At 34.6% G+C, this 19,145-nt stretch overlaps 2 protein-coding genes across 2 annotated transcripts; one reads left to right on the plus strand and one right to left on the minus strand.

Moving 5' to 3' along the window:
* The first annotated feature begins 1,529 nt into the window (after window positions 1-1,529).
* DER1 (DERLIN-1) lies at window positions 1,530-5,364 on the plus strand. Its single transcript, XM_039022541.2, has 7 exons — window positions 1,530-1,738; window positions 1,893-2,028; window positions 3,427-3,500; window positions 3,638-3,731; window positions 4,254-4,382; window positions 4,488-4,648; window positions 4,919-5,364. The coding sequence occupies exons 1-7, from the start codon at window positions 1,722-1,724 to the stop codon at window positions 5,034-5,036; spliced, it is 729 nt and encodes a 242-aa protein (XP_038878469.1). The 5' UTR covers window positions 1,530-1,721; the 3' UTR covers window positions 5,037-5,364.
* Window positions 5,365-6,707: 1,343 nt separating this feature from the next.
* On the minus strand, window positions 6,708-10,111 carry LOC120071754 (glucan endo-1,3-beta-glucosidase 13-like). The gene is made up of 4 exons (XM_039024129.2): window positions 9,697-10,111; window positions 7,765-9,039; window positions 7,132-7,162; window positions 6,708-7,020 (listed from the first exon to the last, which is right to left on the minus strand). The coding sequence occupies exons 1-4, from the start codon at window positions 9,758-9,760 to the stop codon at window positions 6,870-6,872; spliced, it is 1,521 nt and encodes a 506-aa protein (XP_038880057.1). The 5' UTR covers window positions 9,761-10,111; the 3' UTR covers window positions 6,708-6,869.
* Between the last annotated feature and the right edge of the window lie 9,034 nt (window positions 10,112-19,145).

The following is a 19,145-nucleotide window of genomic DNA, read 5'->3' on the forward strand; positions in this document are numbered from 1 at the left end:
ATTCCTTAGTAAACTAATAATTTAATGTACTACGTAAAAAAGGTTCTAATTCCAGAAAGGAAATTCTTATATACTGAAAAGCATTTGAAAAGTACTTTAATTATAATTAGTTTAGCCTTGTTATTGCTAAATTGTGTGATTTAATGAATTTAAAGTAGTGAATCTTAAGAAATCGAGTTTAAGGGAACCAGTGGTGAAGAATTTAGACAGAAAATGATGCAAAAACCTAAATTGAAGCTCCAAAGATAAAAGCTTGAAAGCAGGAGTTGTCTCGTCCCAATCTGTTTCTCTTTTACTTTGATAGTTCATATAGTTATTCATATGTTAAATCGTTGGAACATAATTTTTAGGGTGTTAGAATGATTTCATGGATTAATTTTGGATTGATTTGTTGAAGTTTAGATTATTATGAATTCAATTACATTGTAACTTATCTGCATTTATTCATTCGATCAACTGCCCACTAATTGAATGTTCTTGGGCTGCCTTCTCTGCTTGAATAAGAAGGAATTTAGCTGGACGTGATAGATTAAATTGTTATCCAAATATGCATGAAAATGATAAGAAGATATAAAAGTTGAAATTAAAGGGTCTTAATGCTACACTACTATAGAAATTGTGAAGAGATTCAAATTAGAATGTTAATAATTGTTAATAATTTGTCCACGTTGATTGATTAATTTAGAAATTCATGTTATAACTGACTAGGGGTGTACATGGTCCGGATTGGGCCGGGTTAGAAGATTTTTGTGGACCAACCCAAAAATTCGGGTTGGAACCCTATTAGTTCTTTTTTAGAGGGTCAACCCAACCCAACCCAAAATTTCTGGGTTGGGTCACCAGTTTTGTTTTTTTTAAAAAAAAAAAAAAATTAATTTGACTGTTTTTTTAAATTATATATATATATATATTCGGGTCGGGTTAACCCGACCCTAAAATGGGGTAACCCGAGACCCAACCCAAATTTAATATTTTTTAAAATTTTTAATCCAACCCAACCCAAAATAAAATCTAACCCAACCCAATTCTTGCAGTTTGGGTTGGGTAGTCCGAGTTGGTCGGGTTACCGGATTTTTTTAACACCCTTATAACTGACACCCTAGAAATTCATATCCTAGGGAAGAAAAAAATTAAGGAAATTATTATAAATGAAAAAAATATAAAACTATTTACACATATAACAAAAAAGAAAAAAGATTAGTCCATTTATTAAATATGGTAAATTTTTATTTTATGTATAAATAGTTTAGCTAATTTTCTATATATGAAAATGCCCCATTGAATTACTTGTTTTTCATTGGTTTGTTAATTTAGAAATTGAATAAACCCATGAACAAAATTAGTGAGCTAGTAACAATTAGTAAACGATTTACAACTACTAGTCTCTAAATTGGAATATTGTTAAGAACTTAAAATTATTTCAACCTAATTTGTAAATAAATGGTATTATTTGGGCCTAGCCCATATTTTCATATGGGCCCAACTCACGAAGCCAGCCCATTAACCGCACGTGCGAGAGCGAAGAAACCACTTCGGATTCGGAACATTCTGGGTCGCATTCGGTTTCCTTCGCCCTTCCATTCTGCAATTTCCATGGTTCATCTTTCAATTTCTTGTTTGCTAAGTTTTGTTCTTCTTCTGGTGGTGACATTTCTTAAAGAAGAAGTGAAATCTCTCCACTTCCAAAGCTTCTTTGAATCAATTTGATTTCTGTTTCTACAATGTCTTCTCCTGCCGAGTAATGCTGCTTTTCCTCTTTGAATTTTACGAATTTTGTATTTCCTTTCTCTTCTCTTCGATGCTCCAATTGTATTAGCTTTCGATTCGTCTGTTTCATGTTGTAATTTTCTCATATTCAATCCTGAGTTCTGTCCATTTTTATCATCATTCAGATTTTACAACTCTCTCCCACCGATAAGTAAGGCGTATGGAACTCTGTGCCTTTTAGCAACTACGGCCTTTCAACTTGGCTTGTACAATCCGGGGCTTATTGCGTTGGATTACGGACTTGTATTCAAGCATTTCCAGGTATGGACTTCAATCTCCATAGGTATCAGAATAGTGCTTCTATATATTTGTTGAATTTTTACTTTTTTCAAACATCTGATGGCTCCTACTTCCTTTAGGGCTTTTATTCTGTAAATTCAACATTCTTCTCCATCATTTCTTATCTTTCGAAGGGGCATAGAATGTAGTATTTATGAGTGATATAGATATCTAATAATAAGGAGATGATGTTATATCAGATATAGCTCCGAGTATGTACCTATGAATGAGGATGCAATTGATAACAAACTCTCAAGAACATTAGAAACATTTAACTTAACTTTTGAGGTCATTTTTCAAGCCTCTGATATTAGCTTTAGGAAATCTTCAGTTCAAGCTCCTCTTATGATTATACTAAGTGTAATCGATGTGGGTTTCTTTATAAATTCCATTAGGGGTTTTTGCTTCTCGGAGGAACTTTTGTTATTGATTGGATAGTTTTTGTCATTTTTTTCCCATATCGATGAAATTTGCTTTGCTTTTCTAAAATAAGGTTATGATTTTAAGCCGTAGTGATTGTCCATTTAGGATGTTAGATGTTATACAATTTCTTTTTATGTTAAATCTTGTTCGGTAAGTCATTGCATCGCTTTGCTTGAGACACAATGTAAAATCTCCTCCCCTGGTATCAGTTTGTTCTCTCATGCTTGTTCTTTATATTCTAAAATCTCAAGCATGGAGCTTATATAATTTATTAATATTGGAAAGCCCTGTCTCAAACACGTGGGTTAGAATTAGATTTAGAACCAGTTCAAGTATGAATTATTTGTTCTTAATGTAATGGTAGCTCTATAGGAAGCCTAATGGTCAACCCAAATGTCAATTCATGAAGTGAACTGTGGTGAAGGCAAGTAAAAGTAGTGGAGTTTGACGCAAGAATGGGCCTGGGGGATTTCACATGGAGCCCAAGTTAGGAAAATCATGGGCACAACCAAGTTGACTTATGCTTCTGATTTTAAATACTAAAGTGGAAAGATTTAGCTATTGTTATTTCTTATTACTAATTTTCAACGGAAATTATCGTTTCTCTTCAAAGAAATTGTTCTTATAAAAAGAAAAGTGATTTTGTACAAAGAGAACGGTATATAAGTTGCTCTCTCTCTCTCTCTCTCTCTCTCTCCCCCTCTGTGTGTATACTGTGTGTGTGGTTAAGTCCCTTGTATTTATGAAATTTAGGTATAATTGTATCCGAACTTTCAGCAGAAATGACTACTTTCAAGTAGTCATTAATTAGAACGTTCTTTGACCTTTGGACCAAATATTTTAAATGATCTTGGAGGTGGATGCCTTTCCCTTTGCACTAATTCTTTAATTTGAGTTCCAACACATTTTTTGCAATTATTATTATTTCTATTTATGCAAGGTCACCTTTATTTTCAGGTATGGAGGCTATTCACCAACTTCTTCTTCCTAGGAAAATTCTCTATCAATTTTGGAATTCGTTTATTAATGATGTAAGTTTTTATGTGTGGTAACTTTTTTACATGAACTACTGACGGTACTATTTCATGAAAAGTGGAGGGCTTGTGTTCAAAGTTCAAACTCTCAAGATGGTTTATGATGCACTAATGGTTTGGTTGTGCCTTTACAGAGCAAGATATGGGGTTCAACTTGAGAATGGACCATTTCAGAGGCGGACAGCAGATTTTCTGTGGATGATGATATTTGGAGCCTTGACATTATTGGTTTGTGAGGATCTCTATTAAGCTATTCATTTAGATGTATTGATTGTTGCTGGCCTTTCGTTTGGCCTCTTTATACGCTTTCATTTTTTCCCATCAAGGTTTGGTTTTTGGAATAGAAAATTAGATGCCAGTGGTTCTTAAGTCTTATCTATTTGTAAAAATAGTAGATTTTCCAGGTGGCACCTAATGGTTTCTATATTCTTTTGCCAATCTTTGTTCATTTGCAATTCTATGAAGTAAAATCATCAGTTTGAGTAGAAAATTATTAGGTAGTCCTATGCTTCATCATCGCCACAATGCCACCTAAATGTTTTGCATTTTGTATCAATATTTCATTGAGTTACTAGTAGGTGAAGAGTTTCCTGACAGCTTTGACTTTTTTGTATTTGTGTTTCTCTGGGAACTTTTTCTCATGAAATCCTCCCATCTATGAGATTTTGGTTGTTGAGTCCTTATTTTAGGTTGAATATTTTCGCTGATTTGTTACAACCTTTCTTGTTATGTATACTTCCTCTTGAATAGGTACTTTCTGCCATCCCAATCTTCTCGTTTCCGGTCCTAGGGATATCACTTGTGTTTATGCTTCTCTACGTCTGGAGTAGAGAATTTCCTAATGCACAGATCAATATATATGGCCTTGTGACTCTTAAGGTATGACATTGATTTAGGTTTTGCCACATTGTTGATTTTTCACCCCTGGGATTGTGTTTCTCAGTTTCTGATATCTGCAACTCAAATGTAATGCTTTTTATGCAGGCATTTTATCTGCCATGGGCCATGCTAGCACTGGATGTCATTTTTGGTTCACCTCTTGTTCCTGATTTACTTGGAATCCTAGCAGGGCATTTGTACTACTTTTTGACCGTGTTGCATCCACTGGCAGGCGGAAAGAACATATTGAGAACTCCATTTTGGATGTATCCTTCCTCTTTTGGTTTGTTAACAACAAAATTTCCTGATTCTGCCCATGCATCTATAATTTCATATCCCCATCGTCTGCCTATTTCACTTATAATCTTCCATTTCCAAAACAATAAAATTTATAAATGCTTCCCCTCCAACTAAAGTAAACAGTCGTACACTTTGGGGTTTGATCTTATATCTTAACATTTCCATCATACTCACCTGTTTGGTTTTTTCTATTGGTTACCTTGCTTTATTCAGCATTTCTTTAACAATTTCAACAGACAGAGGTTGGTCTCAAGATGGAGGATAGGAGCTCCACCAATTCAACGTGCGGCGGTGCCTGATGATAGGGGTACGACTGGAGCTTTCAGAGGGAGGTCTTATCGGCTTAATGGCTAAACTACTTTCCTGTATAAGAAAACAAAAATGGCCATCCTCTTTAACACTGAAGTTTTTCAGATTGTGCCTGCTAACATGAAGAGGTTAAGATTGGGTTGAAGAATTAGATTAGGTTCGAAAAAGTTGGTCTCAAGCAAATATTTGTTTCGTGCATCGTGATCAGTAACCTGCTTATGTTTCTTGTTGAAGGAATTTGGATTCGGAAATTTTGTTCTGCAGGAGATAGAAATCGCGATAATCTTGACTCTCGATTTTCGCTTTGAGAGACTTCTTCTGAACTCTGCTTTCGAATAAAATCCCATCTGTTCCCAATCTTTATGATCAGAAATACCAGAGATTGTTATTCCCCTCCTTTTTTTGTTGATATTTTGAAATTTAGAATGTAGTTTTATGATATAGAGTACAATGTGGATTAATGATGGGATATATGTTTGGTTTTTATATCTTAAAAGTGCTTCAAGAAAAAGTAATTTCTCATAGATTTTTGAAATTGCTTCGGAAAGGTTCATGCTTGCAACCTAATTTTCTATAATTTTGATTATTTGAATTTGACTGAAGATAGTTATTAGAAGAGTTGAATTATAAAAAACGTTATTGAATTTTACCATTCGTTTTAAAAACTCATTTACTTTCAAAAGTTTCGATATCACTTGTTATAAACCTTTTAAAATTTTATTATAAACCTTTTAAAACAAAGATTAGAAATCTTCCAAAAAAAAAAAATCAAATGATTATTAAGACATGAAATGGTGTGACACTTACTAAACTTTGATCTTTTGAAATATAAATTTAAGAATTTTTGTATGGATTATCTTAATTTTGATGTTTTTTGTTTCAACTTTTACAAATTATGGAAGATGATTCCTTCCGAGGACACTAAGAACATGTTAATTATCAGTGTCATTTGTGATATAACGTCCATCCATATGATCGTACTCTCATTTGCTTGGGTTCTTTTTCTTTTCCTTGTGCTTGCGTTCAACTAATCTACTACAGTGGTGCTTTCACACACTAAGGTTCTTCCTTTCTTTATACATGCACACTTCATTCCTCTATTATGTTCGTATTCAACTAAACCAATACAATAGTTCTTCCATACATTAGTGTGCTCACTTATTGTCTTGCGCTTGTACTTTTTCTTACGTGGACTTTCTCACACTCATGCTCTTTCTCTCTCTTTCCTTAGTACTCATGTCTTGCTCACCACTTTAAACCTTTGTTAATAGCACGCAAAGTTAGTGCAATTTGACAATGATAGAGGATCATTTTTTATTATTTTAAAAAATTGATACAAATGACATTAACCATCTAAAATATAAGTCATTTGGGCAAAATCTCCAAAATTCAAAGGCATTCTATTCTTTCTTTCTTTCTTTCTTCTTTTTTCTCATTTTTATATTTTTTGTCCACTCAGACAATTTCGTGAACGTGAGAGAATCTACATTGTTCTTGTAAAGTTCTTGTTTTGCCCGAAGTTAAAAACAAAACTCAATAAAGTTTGGTAAAATTACGAATTTTGATTTGATTTGCATAGAAAGACTCAATTTTAACTATTTGATTTGGATGTCTTGGATTCCTTTCTAATCAAATCACTTGTTAATATTATTGGAAAAGAAAGTATATCAATTTCCTTTTTTTTATTTAGAAAAACAGTGAATAATATTCTCAATATGATATTCAACAATCAATTCCATTAACTTCCTCCTTAAAGTTACACATCTTTATCATACAGAGTAGATACACATTTGCATTTCCTCCCAATCAATTACAAAAACAAGAAAAATGCTCATTCTAGCAATGTCTTTGTAGCAAAATCTGGATTTCTCAGAACATTTAGCTAAACCCCATCATGAACTTTTCAAAAAGAAATGATATGAAAGCCAACATGATTAATAAACCAGCAGAAACTTCAATCCTTGAAGAAGAAGATGGCGAAGTTGAGGATATTGCTGTAGTGTTGCTGGAAGAAATCGTCTTGTTCTTCCTGCTTGATCATAACAAAAACAAAGGAAAGCCAAGAACACATCAGGAACTAGAAATCAAAATCTATGAACTTGGAAATCTAGTTTGCCTCAATTCAAAAGCAAATGCTTACCCAGTAGTTGCATACAAGCAATTATCATAGCCTGCAAAGTCAAGATACAAATTCAAGTTTAGGAACACTTATTTGAACCGAACTTTTCGTGTAGCAATACAATCCCAAAGCTGATATTTTTACCTAAAAGTCTCTGAATTCTTAATGCAAAATGAAGCCCTAAGAAGTACGGATACGGATACAACATGACACAGATACAGTCCATGTCATTTTTAAAAAACTTAGGACACGACACGACGTGACAAAGATCATTCAAATATACATTTTTAGAACTATATATCATTTTTCTACTAAAAGAAAATTTAAAGTAAATAGACTGATACATTCACACGCTTAAAAGATTTAGTTTGATGTGTCAAAATTTACTATTTTGTTATATATGTGTCTTTTTAGGCTACTCAACAAGTGTTCTATACATGGATATGTATTTGTTGCACTAATAAGTGTCTGATACGTGTCCAACAAGTGTCGAAGTGTTCAAGGACATAGACATGCTAGCCAGACTAAAGTGTCTTTGTGCTTCTTAGATGTTACCGTTATATAAAGCAATGGAAAACATATATATGATATTGAAATATATAAAGCATGTATGGTTATGAGTCGTGACTCGCGACTTGTGAAAGCTTAACTTACTTGGGTCCTGGTTAACTTTAACTCCATTCCCTCCAAAACCACAAGCAACATCAGTAGCTCCATTTTGCTGGAAATAGCTATTGAATGCATAAGATGCATGGGAAACCAGGGTATCTGGCTCAAAACAAGGCTGGCTTGGCTGAATGGCTGTGCAATCGACATTCCCCGAACCACAAGCCCAATCTAAGGCATTTTGCAAGTCCATGTCGGATGCCTTGCTTGAAGCAATGCACCAGGCTGTTCCATTAGACGCGGTGCTATTTGCCTGTGCAGTCATGTCTACCACACTCTTTCCTGTGAAATCCAAGTTGTAGACGCTGGTCTGATCAGGATAGAATAATCCCCAGTTCCTTTCAGAATCCAACCCCGGCTTCCTGTTTTCGTTGAACAAAGAGAAGATATATACATCTAGTGGCTCCCCAGGCCTTGCAGGTGTCCCTGTGTTATTGATAACATGGCGGATAAGATTTGTGTTGTAAGTTTGAGCATTGTCGGGAGTCGCAGATGTCTCCTTTGGTGACCCTTTGGATGGCCAACCTGTTTCTGTGACCATCACTCTAATTGTTCGAAAATTTAGGGCCATCAAAGCAAAATAAAGAGCATCAATCTGAGCATCAAACATGTTTGTGTAAAGCAGACCAGTGTTTGGGTCAATAACCTCAGATGATGACTCGAAAAGAGCATAATCCAATGACACATTGTTGGGGGATTCTCTGTATGCATAATAAGGATAAATATTGATCATAAAGGGAGACTGGTTCTCAGCAAGAAACTCCAACAATGGTTTCAGGAAAGATGCATAGTTACTACTAAAAGCCCCAACTGAGGGAGGAAATGACCGAGACAAAACTCCGAGAGAATGAGTGCTAGAAACTTTAATCTTCTTGTGCAAACCAGCCTTTTTGAGACCAGTGAGTACATTATTCATGGCAGGAACCACCAAGGCAGACACATTGTTGGGGCTCTCTGTGACCTCAGCACCAACCGTGATGTAAGTTATTTTCGTAGCAGGGTAGTAAGGAAGTATGCTATTCTTAAGCCAGGTGTCTACATTTGACTGGAACTGAGCGAATGGCAGCAAATCTGAATTCGGAATCCCAATCATAAGTTCAACACCAGTGTTGGCAAAGGCCTTGAGAACCTGAATATTCGAATCATAAATTCTAATATATTTGATGTTATGAAGTTTGACTAGCTGAGCCACTTTATTAGGTGTTGGGAGGTCATCTGCGTTCCTTCCATAACAAACTCCAACATTACTTCCCTGGCAATGGCCTGTAACCAAATTCAGGAAATGTAACATGGTGAATCCGACAACCGAAAAACACATACAAACACCAATAACCTACTGTCTACCAGAAGGGTTCATTCTTTATTTACTTCGTTCCTCCGAAAATGATAAAGCTGAAACACAACTCGTCTTACAATGCACTTACATTGAGCTCCCAATCTACTCTATTTTATGATTTCTATCAATCCTAGCACACAAATATCTTACTAAACAGGTAGAATAAGAATTACTTTAGTTCAGATTGGTTAGAGAAGACAATTCTTTCTGTAGAAAAATGAAAAGCCAAACTTATCATTTATGCAATATCCTTTACTAACTAAGAAGATATTACAAGTCAACACAAGTTCTAACCTGAAGCCTTACAATGTTAAATGGTAATTCCTAAAGGGTCTCCACAAACTGACCGTTTATTGGTCCTAACAGTAACAAAGTGATATTCAACAAGTTCTAACACAATATACTTTGTTGATAAAAGAAAAGAACGACTATAACAACAAATTAGTGACAATGCAAATGAAATGGAAGATCCAACAAGTAGAATCAGATAAACCCACTTCAAGTAAAGCAAAATGTGACCCCAAATCCAAGCGGTAAAGCTAGAAAACAAGAGAAAGAGATTCAAGAAACAGAGAGGTACAAACCCAAAACTATGAAGAACAGTAAAATCCCAATAAAAATGAGATTAAATCCAGCCCTTTTCCCCATTCTCCTTCTTGTTATCACTTGAAAGCCAAACCCTCTTGTTTGGCTCTTCCTCTGCTGCCGTTTGTGTAGAGAAATGGGAATGAGGGATTCTTGAAGCTTCTCTTACTGGTTTAGATTTTAGAACAGCAACGGCTCCTTTTGCTTTCTAAAAAGCTACTCTCTGTGAGTGTGATTACAGAGCTCGAGATTATGGTTAAGGTTAAAAACAGAGCAAAATTAGCTTAAAATTTGTACTGCCGGAGAGTGTCGGGCTCAGGGGAAGGAGTGTGTCAGCAATAAGGACCGGACTTCAGAGGAAATTATAAATTTTTGTTGATTGTGAATTCTCGATTACGGTGCCAAGTATAAGCATGTCTGTTCCCCACTACTTATTATTTTCAGCTTCATTTCACTACATGACATCTAAACGGTACCGTTTCGTTTTCTTCTTCTTCTTCTTTTTTCTTTTTTTTTTTTTAAAAAAAAAATAACAAAGAAAAATATTTAGATGCATGTTGGGTATCATAATCTAATCATCCTACCAAATCAAATTGTCCAATCATATTTTTTCATTAGTCAAATTTTGCTTTTTTCTTTTTAGAAATGTTTTAATATCTTTTAGATATGAATGGTACAAATGGATGCAAAAAGATGAATAATGCCCGAGATTCATCCAAGTATTATCAATAAAAAAACTTATTTCTTTTATTCATCAAAGTGTATGATTGACTAAAGATATTTTGGAATTTTTGGAATTTATTGTTTGTTTCTGAATGTTAACCATTATTTTTTTTTGGTAAAATCAAGTATAGTTCAATTATTTAAGGTATGCAAAAAGTTTAAAATTTGTGACTTTTGTAAGACAACTTTTTTTCAAACTTCATCTAGTTAGGTGTGTTTATAAGTTAGGTTGAGATACGTTTTTTACCTAATTCAATTGTTTACGTTGTAAATTTTTCAGACTAAATAGTCTTTATTAAACAATGAATATTATTGGACCCAATAACAAAATATTTGAGTTATATTGATTTGGATTTTTTAGGTCATTTATTCAATTTTTTGTTTAACGAAAAATATAATGTTAATACGTAAAACGTCTATTTATTTATTATCGATTATTGAATTAAGATTTATAATTAATTTCAATATATATTTTAAAAGATTATATTTCATAAACTTAAAAATTCCTTAAATAAAATAAAAATATACCTACATACATAATTACATTGTAAGCAAAATAATAGTAATAATAAGGAGAGAAGTTGGTTGTCCAGTTCAACTCAAAACTAATTTTAGATTAACCCAAGAATTAATCCAATTCTTCAATTTTTTTTTTTTAATTTGTTTGAATTCAATTCAATCCAATCTAAATAAGTTGATAATATAACCTAAATCGTGATTAGATTAGGTTGATCAGGTGATCATGGAATTTTTTTAACACCCTAGTATAACAAAACTCCTTCTATTGTTTCATGCTTTAAATAAAAGATGTAAAATAAAATTTTAACTTATAAGGTTTGATGTTAGTTTTTTCTTTGGTTCATGAGTTTACATGGTTAGAGTTGTTTTAATAATTTATTTATATGTGGGCCACAAATTAAATAATAATTATATTTGAATTCTATTGAAGGAGTATATTGTGTGGTCTTGATTATGGCTTCATGATTTCTCATATATGATAGTGAGTGTTATCTACATTGGTCTAAGTTTAATCGAGAAAGATCACAAACTACAAATTCTTGCATGCTACAGATTTAGTATGTCTAATGGTTTCAGGTAATTCTAATCTTCATTCAAATATCTGGTTGTTCTTGAATTGTATTTCTTTTTATTTTCAGATGATCGTGACTTAGATTTTCTTATTGGTTTCCAATGTTCAAAGCTATTATTTTAGTCACTGAGATTTGAAATCAGTTTCTATCTCGACTATTAGCTTTCAAACTGTCATTTTGTTTTTTAATATTTAAATTTGATTTTTAATTGGTCCATAAAATTTGAAACTTGTATATAATGGTCTATGGTATTAAAAATAAAAATAAACAAATACAACTAATCTAAAAATACATGGAAGTAAAGTCTAGTTAGCATATTCAAACTGTCACGTTAATGTTTCATTATCTCAATCAGCAGACCATTCTAATTAAGAACCCTCAAAAACTAATTTTAAACCCCAAAGATCGATAGAAAGAATCAAATTTAAATTTCAAGAAAACAAACATGACACTTTTAAACCTAATGATAAAATATAAACTAAATTTAAATATCAAATATCAAAGTGTTAGATTTCTAACTTTATGACCATATAAAAATTCAGTTCAGATCTCATCCAAATATATATATATACTTTGAAGACACTTGCCTCACTAATCCCATTTTGAGTTAATGAATTTTTTAGTATCAAATTCTCATCAAATTCAAATTTGCATAATATGACCTACAAAAGAAGAGTTTTATGATTTTTAGTACTCTTGGCCAAATGGATTTTTACGAGATTATTAACTTATTTTCTCACACAGATCCTTAACTTTTTCCTCTCCAAATTAGTCACTCTCCAGATCCCACCATCCCGTTCTAAGGCTAGAGAATAGTCGGAAAGACCCTCATGGTGGTCTATGACCGTTCGTGAGGAGATTGGAGCAATTTGGAGAAAATTCGAGACTACAAAGATTCTATATCTTCTTTCCCTTTGTTCTTAATTTAATTGTATGTTTGTTCTTTGAAATTAATCTAATTAGAGTACTTTAGATTCGTTAATTCTTCCGTTGCGTATGTGTTCGTTCCATCGATCAATATATATATATATAATGTATGTATGTATAATCTCAAAATGAAAATAATGAAACATTGTAAAGGAAAATTGATAAAAATGGCCTATTTGGAGTTTGATTTTTTTTTTTTTGACCTATTTTTGAAAAACAAGTTTTTTTGACCCCCTTGATGATGAAAATGATGTAAGCATGGAAAATATTAGTTGCACAATTACTCTTATTATGTCCCTTATTAAATTCTCACTTTCAATTTCAACAACCAACCTACCAAATTAATTCACAAAAAATTCTTCACTTCAAAAATTTATTCACAAAAAATTATTTTATCCAAAATTAATTGACAAAAAAAATTTCACATTCCAACACAAAAAATTCTCCACCAAATTTATTTTGTTTACAACCCCACAAAAAGTTCTTTTCACAAAATTATTTTCAGAATGAAAAGTCTTTCGTCAAGTCTAAAACTTGTATTTCACGAAGTTATAATTTTGTACACTCCGTAAGAAAGTATGTATTTCATTTTGTATGTATTCAATAGTTTAATAATTTCTGAAATTTTGACAAAAATAAATGACCTTTTTGGAGTTTGATTTATTCTTGCTTTGTTGATTGTTTTTTTTTAATGCTCTACATTTGATATTTAAAAAAATATGAAAAAATAGTATTTTTTTTAAGATACCCGGTCGGGCTTCACCGAATATTCACCAAAGCTTCTCATTTTGAGGTTCAGTTGCTAAGCAATCGTTTAGTTTTAGACATTGCACGATGTGAAGAAAAGTTAGACGATTGTATAACATGGGCGCTGGTCGTTGTGATATTGAATGCTAAACGATCGTGTACTTGCGGGAGCTAAGCAATGCGTTTAAATGTTATACAATAGCACTACGCGATCGTTTAGCTTTGGCGTAGGAACTAAACGATACGTCGGATTTACTAAACGATGGCACTACACGGTCGTTTAGCTACGACGCGCGCTAAGCGATTGTGCCCGGTGGTAACCGGTTGGGCCGAATGTGTATTTAGACCGAGTATGGGCAGGAAAGAGAGGAAAGAACGAATGGGAAGGGGGCAAAACCGGGTAGGAGTAGGTGGCACCTGATCCCAACTCGGCCGGGTGTTGGACTGGGTAGAGGGAGGGTACCGGATAGAGAGGGGGCACGCGTGGAAGTATTGAGAATTGGCGTAGGAACTAAACGATTCATTGGATTTGCTAAACGATGGCACTACAAGATCGTTTAGCTATATGCACGCTAAGCAATGCGATGAAGTGCTACGAGATAGTGCTGAGCAATCGTTTAGATGTAGAGCTAAGCGATCGTGGCGTGGAAACTAAACGATACGTTGGATTTTCTAAACGATAGCACTACACGATCGTTTAGCTACAACGCGCGCTAAGCGATGCGATGAAGTACTACGCGATAGCGCTGAGCGACCGTTTAGATGTAGAGCTAAGCGATTGTGGCGTGGGAACTAAACGATACTTTGGATTGCTAAGCGACGCGATAATGTTCTATACGATAGAGCTAAGCGACCGGTTTTCTCAAGGTCCAATTTGGTTCGACCTCAAAGGGTTTTTGGAGCAATTTATGCCCCTCATTAAATTCCCACTTTCAATTTCAACCACCAACCTACCAAATTAATTCATATTCTCCACCTAAAATTAATTTATCCAAAAACTTTTCTCACCAAAAATTCAAAAATTCTCCACCAAATTTTTCTTTACAACCCTACAAAAAAGTTCTCTTCATCAAATTATTTCTAGAATGAAATTCGCCAAGTTCAAAACTTGTATTTCACGAAGCTGTATTAAGTTGATGGAAACGTCGCACCCCTAAGATCACATTTCTAATGAGATTAGAAATCTAAGTTTAACCTTTTAATCGGTTTAATAGGATTAAATTGATTCTTAATAAAAGATTAAATATGTAACAAATGTATCTATAAGGGACCTTTTGGCTAAGGCAGGTTTTGGCTAGGTTGGGGTACTTAAGTTGATGGAAACGTCGTTGCCCTATCTGGGAACCTACCTGGAAAGGTGAATTACATAAATTTGTTACATGCATGAAAATTTGATCAAAGTCTATTGAAGAGTTTAATGAGACTTCAATCAAAATTGTTTAATCATTAAAGACAAGAGTTGTTTTTTAGCAAATTAAACAAACATTTAGATAAAATCAGTAGCCGAATTTTTTCTAAGTTAATTAACCCTAGGTAGAACACTCAGTGTGAGGAAAATGAAGTATATGATACTTCATTTTAGCCTCTACACATTTCTCTCTAAAAGTTCACAATGTGAGATCTACTCTCATCCTTGAGGCACCATGGGTGTCCCCCTACGGATGGCATTTGAGTGGATCAATAACAAGTGAATGGAGAGAGTGTTTATAGTAAGTGGGAGCGGGACGCGTGACAACATATCCCTCGGTCTCTCTCATTAGGTTAAATAAAGTTTCATGCATCACCTCATGGCATCGTGGGTGTCCCCCTAAAGAATAGTTGTATTGCATGACGCTTTATTCGATCTCTAGAAATGGATAGGGTTGCTTTAGTTTCATGTCCTAATCGGTTTTTCCCTATGGTTGGCTCATTGGGGTGAAACTCTAGAACCTAAAATGAGGGGTTACACTTACATAGAATTGTTAAGGATGTTAACAAATTATGGACCGAACAATGGTGCCTGTTAATTACAGTGACAAGCTGTTGTTTCTGTCTAATGGTTGAGAATGTCTCATTTCAGTGAAGGGGCACTTGATCACCCTACGGTGACTTTTTTCCTGCCTCACTAAAACATCATTGAAAAATAGATGTAACTTAGAATACACTAGACTATTTTGCTAAAAACTGATTGGTTTTGTTAAGTGGTTTAATGCAAGTAGACTAAAATAGTTTGTTCTTTTCAGCAATTTCTTTAAATGATTACAGCTATTTTATGTTTACTCGCCATGGATAAGTTAAAGGGAGAAAATTACGCTAGTTGGAAAAACACAATCAATACTATACTGATCATCGATGATCTTGGATTTGTCCTGATGGAGGATCGTCCTTCTATTCTAGTTGTCAATGCTCCTCGAAATGTTCAGGAAGCATATGAGCATTGGACATAGGTGAACGAAAAGGCCCGAGCATACATCTTGGAAAACCTTAATAAAGTCTTGGCCAAGAAGCATGAGCCCATGCTCACAGCTCGTGAGATCATGGCGTCCCTGAAGGGAATGTTCAGACAACCGTCTGCACAGCTCAGGCATGACGCTCTAAAACACATCTCCAATGCCTGTATGCAAGAAGGGACATCTGTTCGAGAACATATTCTCAACATAATGGTCCACTTCAATGTGGCGGAGATGAATGGGTCAAGAATCTGAAGGGAATGTTGGAACAACCGTCTACACAGCTTAAGCATGACGTTATAAAACACATTTCCAATGCTCGTATGCAAGAATGGGCATCTGTTCGAGAACATGATCTCAACGTGATGGTCCACTTCAACGTGGCAAATATGAATGGGTCAAGAATCTAAAGGGAATGTTAGAACAACCGTCTGCATAGCTTAGGCATGACGTTATAAAACACATCTCCAATGCCCGTATGCAAGAAGGGGCATCTGTTCGAGAATATGTTCTCAACGTGATGGTCCACTTCAACGTGGCATAGATGAATGGGTCAAGTATTGATGAAGCCAATCAGATTAGCATCAGATTGGAATCTTTACCTGAAAGTTTCCTACATTTTCGTAGGAATGCTTTTTTTAACAGAATTGACTACAACCTGACCACTCTGCTCAATGAGCTATAGACCTTTCAATCATTGTTGACAAGCAAGGAGCAGAAGAGTGAAGCAAATGTTGCTTCATCTTCTAAAAAGTTCCATAAAGTTCTGACCTCTGGAACTAAGTCTGTACCTTCTTCCTCTAGCACCAAAAAGTGGAAGAAAAAGAAGGGTGGAAAGAGGAAGGCTAACCCCGTAGTTGCTACTCATAGGGCTAGAAAACCCATCAAGGCTAACAAAGAAAAATGTTTTCATTGCAACCAAGATGGTCATTGGAAAAGGAACAGCCCCAAATATTTGGTAGAAAAGAAGAAGGCCAAACAAGGTAAATATGATTTGCTTGTATTGGAAACCTGTTTAGTGGAGAATGATGATTCTGCCTAGATTATTGACTTTAGGGCCACTAACCATGTTTATTCTTCATTTCAGGGAATTAGTTCCTGGCGGTAATTAGATGCTAGTGAAATGACGATACGAGTTGGAACTGGACACGTCGTCTCAACTATGGTAGTGAGAGGTCTCTGATTGACTTTACAGAACAGTTTTCTTATTTTAAAAGATGTATATATAGTTCCTGATTTAAAAAAGAACTTAGTTTCTGTAAAGTGTTTGCTTGAACATTGTTATAATATCAAATTTCTTTCTAATAAAGTGTTTATTTCTAAGAATGGTGTTGATATTTGTACTGCAAAACTGGAAAATAATCTTTATGTGCTAAGATCGTTAGCAACTAATGCCCTCTAAAACACTAAGTTGTTTAACTGCAATAACTCAACATAAAAGACTTAAAAATTATCTTAAAGAAAATGTCCAGCTTTTGCACCTGAGACTAGGACACGTCAATCTCAATAGGATTGAGAGGTTGGTGAAGAATAGACTTCTAAGCGGGTTAAAAGAAAATTCTTTACCTATGTGTGAGTCATGCCTTGAAGGTAAGATGACTAAGAGACCTTTTACTGGAAAAGATCATAGGGCCAAAGAACCTTTAAAGCTAGTACATTCAGACCTCTGTGGTCAGATGAATGTAAAAGCTAGAGGAGGTTATGAATATTTCATCACTTTTACTGATGATTATTCAAGATATGGGTACGTTTATTTAATGCAACATAAGTCTGAATTCTTTGAAAATTTCAAAGAACTTAAGGCTAAAGTTGAAAATGCATTAAATAGAAAGATTAAAACATTTCGATCTGATCGAGGTAGAGAGTTTATAGATTTAACATTTCAGAACTATATGAAAGATCATGGAATAGTATCCCAAATCTTAGCACCTGGTACACCTCAGCAAAATGGTGTATTAGAAAGGAGAAATTGAACCATGTTGAACATGGTTCGGTCTATGATGAGTTATGCTTCATTACCTAACTCGTTTTGGGGTTATGTAGTAGAGACTGCAACGTACATCCTAAACTGCATTCCTTCCAAGAGTTTTGCCAGAATACCTTTGGAGTTATGGAATGGTTGTAAAGCTAGTTTACATCATTTCAAAATATGGGGTTGCCCATCATATGTGTTTGATGCTAATCCTAATAAATTGGAACCACGTTCAAGATTGTGTCTATTTGTAGGCTACCCCAAAGGAACGATAGGTGGTTACTTCTTTGATCCTAAAGAAAACAAAGTATTTGTATCAACAAATGCTACTTTTCTTGAAGAAGACTACATAAAGGAGCACAGGCCTAGAAGTAAGATTGTGTTGAATGAGATTTCCAAAGAAACTATTGAATCTTTAACAAGAGTTGTTAAAGAACCTAATACCTCAACAAGAGTTGTTGAAGTAGGATCATTTAATAGATCAAATCAACCTCAAGCGTTGACGGAACCTCGACGTAGTGGGAGGGATGCGAACACACCTATTCCTTATATGGGTATGGGTTTACTGAAATTCTGGCTATGGTAGCTGATGAAAAAGTTGAGGATCCATTGTCTTACAAGAATGCAATCGAGGATATTAACAAAGATGAATGGATCAAAGCGATAGATCTCGAAATGGAGTCTATGTACTTCAATTCCGTATGAGATTTTGTAGATCAACCTGATGGGGTTAAACCTATAGGTTGTAAATGGATATACAAGAGGAAATGGGGTGCTGATGGGAAGGTGCAAACCTTCAAGGCTAGACTGGTGGCAAAGGGTTATACCCAAGTTGAGGGAGTTAACTATGAGAAGACTTTCTCGCCCGTTGCCATGCTTAAATCTATCCAGATCCTCCTACCATTGCCTCATATTATGACTATGAGATTTGGCACATGGAAGTCAAGACTACTTTTCCGAATGGCAATCTTGAGGAGACCATTTACATGGTGCAGCCCGAGGGATTCATAACCCAAGGTCAAGAGCAAAAGGTTTGCAAGCTTAATCAGTCCATTATGGACTAAAACAAGCTTTTCGATCTTGGAATATAAGGTTTGATACTGCGATCAAATATTATGGCTTTGATCAAAATATTGATGAGCCTTGTGTCTACAAGAAGATCATCAACAGTTCAGTAGTTTTTCTAGTGTTATATATAGATGATATCTGTTGGGATTGGTGTTTTGTAAAGATGCACGTTGTTTAATGAATAAAATAATTATTATTTAATTATGGCATTTATTCATATCTAATAAACAAAGCTCCTTGGTTATCTTATGTGAACTTAAGCAGGTATATGTGATATATAAGTGGATCATGCCTTAAGTGATAACCTAAATAGGTCTGTAGTATAAGGATTAAGGTGGGATACCTGATCCTATTGACACTACAGATACGGCCCGCTTTGTAAAGGTTTGCAAGTGTTGTAAACTATTACAGATGGTAGATCCTGACCATTCATGTGGGGACGTGCGAGCGGAGGTGTCCTGTACAAAGAGTTTGTATAAGACCTGGACCAC

This window comes from Benincasa hispida, chromosome 2 (genome assembly GCF_027475165.1).
Source record: "Benincasa hispida cultivar pf3 chromosome 2, pf3_genome.v1.1, whole genome shotgun sequence".
Lineage (NCBI taxonomy): Eukaryota > Viridiplantae > Streptophyta > Magnoliopsida > Cucurbitales > Cucurbitaceae > Benincasa > Benincasa hispida.

Coding starts and splice junctions, on each gene's coding strand:
- DER1 (XM_039022541.2), top strand. Junction 3,501..3,637: donor GGAATTCGTTTATTAATGAT/GTAAGTTTTTAT, acceptor GTGCCTTTACAG/AGCAAGATATGGGGTTCAAC. Junction 3,732..4,253: donor TTGGAGCCTTGACATTATTG/GTTTGTGAGGAT, acceptor CCTCTTGAATAG/GTACTTTCTGCCATCCCAAT.
- LOC120071754 (XM_039024129.2), bottom strand. CDS start 9,760: ATGGGGAAAAGGGCTGGATTTAATCTCATTTTTATTGGGATTTTACTG. Junction 9,040..9,696: donor ACTGTTCTTCATAGTTTTGG/GTTTGTACCTCT, acceptor ATTTGGTTACAG/GCCATTGCCAGGGAAGTAAT. Junction 7,163..7,764: donor TAAAGTTAACCAGGACCCAA/GTAAGTTAAGCT, acceptor TTGACTTTGCAG/GCTATGATAATTGCTTGTAT.